Source organism: Lithobates pipiens, unplaced genomic scaffold, assembly GCF_037356315.1.
Source record: "Lithobates pipiens isolate NorthernLeopardFrog02 unplaced genomic scaffold, aLitPip1_a1.2 Scaffold_19, whole genome shotgun sequence".
NCBI classification, from domain to species: Eukaryota; Metazoa; Chordata; class Amphibia; order Anura; family Ranidae; genus Lithobates; species Lithobates pipiens.
The window spans coordinates 274,259,540-274,265,539 of NW_027507764.1; the positions used below are offsets into that span (position 1 = coordinate 274,259,540).

General features: G+C 42.6%; 1 protein-coding gene across 1 annotated transcript in view; it reads right to left on the bottom strand.

Annotated features, from left to right (window-relative positions):
- The window catches only part of GALNT12 (polypeptide N-acetylgalactosaminyltransferase 12), a 323,293-nt gene extending 319,322 nt beyond the window's left edge, over nt 1–3,971 (bottom strand). The window contains exon 1 of the mRNA XM_077491945.1: nt 2,618–3,971. Within this exon, the coding sequence (XP_077348071.1) occupies nt 2,618–3,036 (419 nt within the window). The 5' untranslated portion in view covers nt 3,037–3,971. The remainder of the gene's footprint in view (nt 1–2,617) is intronic.
- Between the last annotated feature and the right edge of the window lie 2,029 nt (nt 3,972–6,000).

Sequence of the window (6,000 nt, forward strand, 5' to 3'; positions counted from 1 at the left end):
AAAAAGAAAGCTTTTGTCTGCAACAGAAGTACATTAAATGTTATATTGGTACATAGGGGAGCTGATTTTAGAAAAAAGAAAAAGGTTATCTTAGACTTTCAAGCGAGCTGTTTCATTCTCAATATATAGTTAGTCTGGTAGAAAAAGACACAAGTCCATCTAGTTCAATCAATAAAAGGGAAAAAAAAATAATAATAATAAAATAAAAATCATGCAAATCGTAGAGGAAGGCAAAAAAATCATCCAGAGGAAGGCAAAATACCCCAGGAAAACATGAACCAATTTGCACTAGCGGGTGAAAACAAAATTCCTTCCTGATCCCCCAAAAGGCAATCGGATATTCCCTGGATCAACTTTACCTATAAATGCTAGTATCCAGTTATATTATGTACATTTAGGAAAGAATCAATGTATTTTTAAAAACAATTTACTGAGCTTACCAGAACCTTGAGGGATTACACATTTTCACAGCTCTTACTGTGATGAAACCTTTCCGTATTTGGTGATTAAATGTATCTTCCTCTTTATATCTAGAGTGCCCCCCCCCAATATTTACAAGGGTACCTACATAATCTACTCCCTCAGTTCTTTGAAGTGCACTGCTCTTTTCCCTCAAAATGTATACCTTAACCACCTCGCGCCCACCCTATAGCCGAATGACGGCCATAGGGCAGGCGCGTTCATCCAGGAGGCCGTCCCTGGACGTCCTAATGTATACTTCCGCAATGCGCGCCGCCGCGGGCGCGCATCGCGGAAGTTCTGTGTTCGCCGTGTCCCCCGGGGACAGGCAAACACAGATCGCTGTAAAAGGCCAATCACAGCGGCCGTTTACAGCGCAATCGGTGTGTCCAATGGGAGATGATCTCATATGTAAACATATGAGATCATCTCTCAGCGCCGCTCTCCCTCCTCACACAGACAGAGTGTGAGAGGGGAGAGATGAACGGCTGCAGCTTTCCTTTGTTTTGATAAAAAAAAAAGTCCCATCCTCCCCCAGCAGTGCCATCCATCCACCCCAGTTCTACCTGCCCCCAGTGCCACCTGCCCCCGTGCCATTTGTCCCCAGTGCCATCTGTCATCAGTGCCACGTATAAGTGCCACGTGTCATCAGTGCCACATAGTGCCATCTGTCTTCAGTGCCACGTATTAGTGCCATCTGTCAGTGCCACGTATCAGTGCCATTTGTCATCAGTGCCACCTGTCAGTGTCACGTGCCATCTGTTGTCAGTGTCACGTGTCATCAATGCCACTTATCAGTGCCATCTGTCATCAGTGCCACGTATTAGTGCCACGTGTCATCAGTGCCACGTATAAGTGCCATCTGTCATCAGTGCCACATATTAGTGCCATCTGTCATCAGTGACACGTATAAGTGTCATCATTGCCACGTATCAGTGCCATCTGTCATCAGTGTCACGTGTCATTGTCCTGGTGCTTCAAAAGTGTAATAAATAGTCAACAAGTTAGATGTTTAATTTATGTTCCTAGAACACATGATGGCGCTACCTGCATGTTGGGCCTCTCTATGTGGCCAGGCTGTGAAAAAGTCCCACACATGTGGTATTGTAATACTCAGGAGGAGTAGAATAATTTTTTGGGGGGTGTAACTTGTGGTATACACATGCCATGTGAGAGAAATAACCTATTACAATGACAATTTTGTGGAGAAAAAAAAAATGAAAATCTTAATTTTGCAAAGAATTTTGGGAAAAAAATGACAACATCAAAAAGCTCACCATGCCTCTTACTAAATACCTTGGAATGTCTACTTTCCAAAAAGGGGTCATTTGTACTTTCCTGGCTTGTTCGGGTCACAAGAAGCGAGATAGGCCACCAGTACATCAGATGTGATCAATTTTGTGCGATTCGCACCACAGCTTGTAGACTCTCTAACTTTCACAAAGACCAAATATTATCCACTAATTTGGGTTATTTTTTACCAAAGATATGTAGCAGTATAAATTGTGGCCAAAATTTATGAAGAAAATTAATAATTTGCATAATTCTGTCACAGAAACAAAGAAATATGCGTTTTTTTTCAAAATTTTCGGTCTTTTTTCATTTACAACAAAAAAATAAAAACCCCAGAGGTGATCAAATACCACCAAAAGAAAGCTCTATTTGTGGGAAAAAAAGGACAAAAAATTCATTTGGGTACAGTGTTGCATGACTGAGTAATTGTCATTCAAAGTGTGAGAGCACCGAAAGCTGAAAATTGGTCTGGGCAGGAAGGGTGTTTAAGTGCCCAGTAAGCAAGTGGTTAATATACACAAAAGAGAACTTTATGGACTTGCAAATGTGGCTTTGCTTTACAAAGTCAACAGCCAAGGCCTCATATCCTTATCTAGCCATTTCTCTGGCTGCAGACATGTACTAAGTACAATTACTAATGACCATCATGGGAAGGGAAGAGGTATCTAACATGCAAGCTTGGCCATGATTGGCAGCCTAGCTTCACCTCCTCTATTCTATGAGAGGCAAGATGGCTGTGCCCAAGACTGGAAAAACAAAATGCAAAACACACTTAGTGACAGACAAGGCATCATCAGCAACTTCAATAAAGCATAATTCTACCAATGTAAAAATACATTGTTCTGTATAGTGTACTTAGACTTACAATGGATTCCATCGTTCTTCCAGCCGGCGATGTAATGAGATTTTGTCACTGAGGTAAATGTTTATTTGATGTTTGTTGATGCTCTCTTCTTCCAGCTTTTTTTCGTCCCCATCAAGGTTGAGATTCACCGCTCGTCCAAACTCTCCCAAGGCATTAGAATCGAGAGGCGGCTTTTCATATACTGGCCTCTTAAGTTGTTCATCGCTTAACTCGTTTTGTATAGCGCCCTCTTGCCTGGGTATCACATGCTTCTCTAGTTTATGTCCCTCAGAATTCTGGCTACTACCATCGTCCACCTCTTTACTTAGCAGCAGGAACCCAAACAACAATATACAGGCTATAGTGACAAACACAAATAAACTCTTCCTTCTCCGGTGTGGCAACCAAGGACCTAGAACTCCACGTCTCCTTTTACTCATTATATAAGAGATTACAGTGCTTACTAATCTAAGAAATGGGGTTTCTAGTTCAGTGTTTTATATATATGTTTATATATTATTATTTTTTTTTGTTTCCAAATGATTGATTATTCTAGATTTGAAAAATAATAATAATAATCTCATATATGAATGATCAAATATCCTACATAAAAAAAAAAGATTATTCTATATCCACTGTCTAACAGATGAATGAACAATTATCAAAAATGTGAACGATTTAGTATCCAATCTATGAATGATCAGTGCTCATACATATACATATATATATATATAAATAAATGATCCATAGTCCAATATATATTCAATTAACCTATTGCTAAATGATCAGTAATCCTATATATGAACGATCAATTACCCCATCTACAAACGATCTATTGTCTAATATATAGAATGATCAGATCTATTATCATGTACTGTAGAAATGATCCAGCAGTACAGGTGTAGTGACGTCACTTCACCTACGTGTCTCCCGGGATCTAGGAGGTGACCCTGTTCCTGCTGTGCGAGCAATGCTAATGAATCACCTTATCAGCGATCCAGTAACAAGGCAGCTTTTACCTCTATAGCTCATTAGCTAGAAATCCTTGGCCCTCCCACTTTCCTTAGCTGGTCATTTCCAGCCTACGTGTACTAAATAGCCGAAAGCCCCGACTACATCGCAACAACCAAACTTTATCGGCCGATTACCACCCATACACGGCTGTATAGCTGACTTTGTCCTCGCTTCATTCCCTCAGCTCCGCACACAAAAAAGTTGCCCCCGCCGACTACCACTCCAGCCCCGCTCTTCTTTTCCTGGTGCCAGCACTGAGTGATAGTTCCTGTTCCTGCGGGTGGACAGTCCAGCAACCTTCCTATGAAAAGTCCTGCAGCACCACTCACTAACTTCTTCCTCTTCCTTCTGTCACCTTACCCCTCACACCACACCCCTCTCCTGACCCCGCCCCCTCCTGCAAACCCTGTCACGGCTTCTTACACTTCACTGGCTTTTTTATTGTAAGGAGAGTTCTGCATTTAAGTAGAAAGTTAAAGAGATGGTCACTTAAAGTCTACTTGTTTCAGCTATTAAAAACTGCCAGCTATGCCAACAGGTCTGTAAGGTTCAGTGGTGGCTCCATATTTTTTGGAGGGCGCAAACAAACTGAAAAATTCTGAAAAAAAACCCCTCAATTGCAGCCTCACTGTGCCATATAATGCTCCCACTGTGCCCATCAAATTCTGCTACTGTGCCCATTGAATGCAGCAACTGTGTGCCCATCAAATGCTGCCACTATGTTATCAAATGCTTCCACTGTGCCCATTGAATGCAGCCACTGTGCCTAACAAATGCAGCCACTGTCCCCATCAAATGCTGGCATTGTGCCCGCCGTCTGCCCAGCACTTACTCTGTCTCGGTGGGGAAGCGGGTGACGGCCACGGGCGGCAAGTGGTGTCCTCCATGCTCCTCCATGTCTTCTCCTGTCCTCTCCTATGATTGGACAGCACCTGTTGTTTCAGTCAATCAGGTGACGGGTAATAGACCAGAGCACCTGACTGGCGGAGAGGCGGTTCAGTGTTAGGAAAGTGAATATTCATTCACTTTTCTAACACACCTGGATGAACTGCAAGTGCCAAGCGTGACGCTTGCTGTTTACATTTTTTGATGCCAATTAGAGCCTATGGCTCTAATCAGGTGCTTCAAAAACACCCCCTACCGCTGTAATTCAGGCACCCAGTGGCCATGGATAGATTCATGGAATGCAAAAACCTATCTATTGGTGATAAAGGGGGTGGATGGAGAAAGGGGGGTGATGCCTGTGCACCCTTATGGATGCACCACCATTGGTAAAGGTGCTATTGCTATTTTATCCACTTAAAGCCCGGCTCACGCCAATATACGTTGGCAGAATGGCACGGCTGGGCAAAGTAACGTACCTCGAGCTCCGTGACCGTGGAACCTGCTGACTCGATGTCTGCCAGGTTCCTGTGATCTTGTCATAGAGCTGAAGAACAGGGAGATGCTGTGTGACAGCCCTCCCTCTCATTGGGAGCAGCGATCAGTGTCATGTCACTGCTAGCCCATCCCTCAGACAGTTAGAATCACTCCCTAGGACAAACTTAACCCCTTCCCCACCCCCTAGTGGTTAACCCCTGCCAGTGACATTTTTACAGTAATCAATGCAATGTTATAGCATTGATTGCTGTATTGATGACAATGGTCCCAGAAATGTGTCAAAATTGTGCGATGTGTCCGCCATAATGGCACAGTCATGATAAAAATCGTTGATCGCCGCCATTACTAGGGAAAAAAAAAATGCCATAAATCTATCCCTTATTTTGTAAACACTATAACTTTTACGCAAACCAATCAATAAACGCATATTGCGATTTTTTTTAACTAAAAAATGTAGAAGAATACATAACGGCCTAAACTGAGGAAAAAAATAGTTTTTTTATATATCTTTGGGGGATATTTATTGTAGCAAAAAGTAAAAAATATTGTTTTTTTTTTCGAAATTGTCGCTCTATTTCTGTTTATAGCGCAAAGAATAAAATCTGCAGAAGTGATCAACTGCCACCAAAAGAAAGCTCAATTTGTGGAAAAAAAAAAGGACATCAATTTTGTTTGGGAGCCACTTCGCATTACCGCACAATTGTCAGTTAAAATGACACAGTGCGAATCGCAAAAAGTGGCCTGGTCATTTGGCAGCCAAATGGTCCGGAGCTGAAGTGGTTAAGGATTTTGCTAGGACTGAAAAACATGAAGCATATGAAGGGGTGGGAGTGACTCACAGCTGGACGCCAGGTATGATGATTGTTGTAAAGCACACGGGTCCAGCTTGGCCCCAGCCCTGTGTTGAGTGGCTTCCCCTCTGAACTACGACCACAGGAGGTCGCCTGCTTAGCCCCTTATTTTCAAGGAATTCAAGGCATTTTTTGGTTATATTAAGAGGAGTGGAGTGG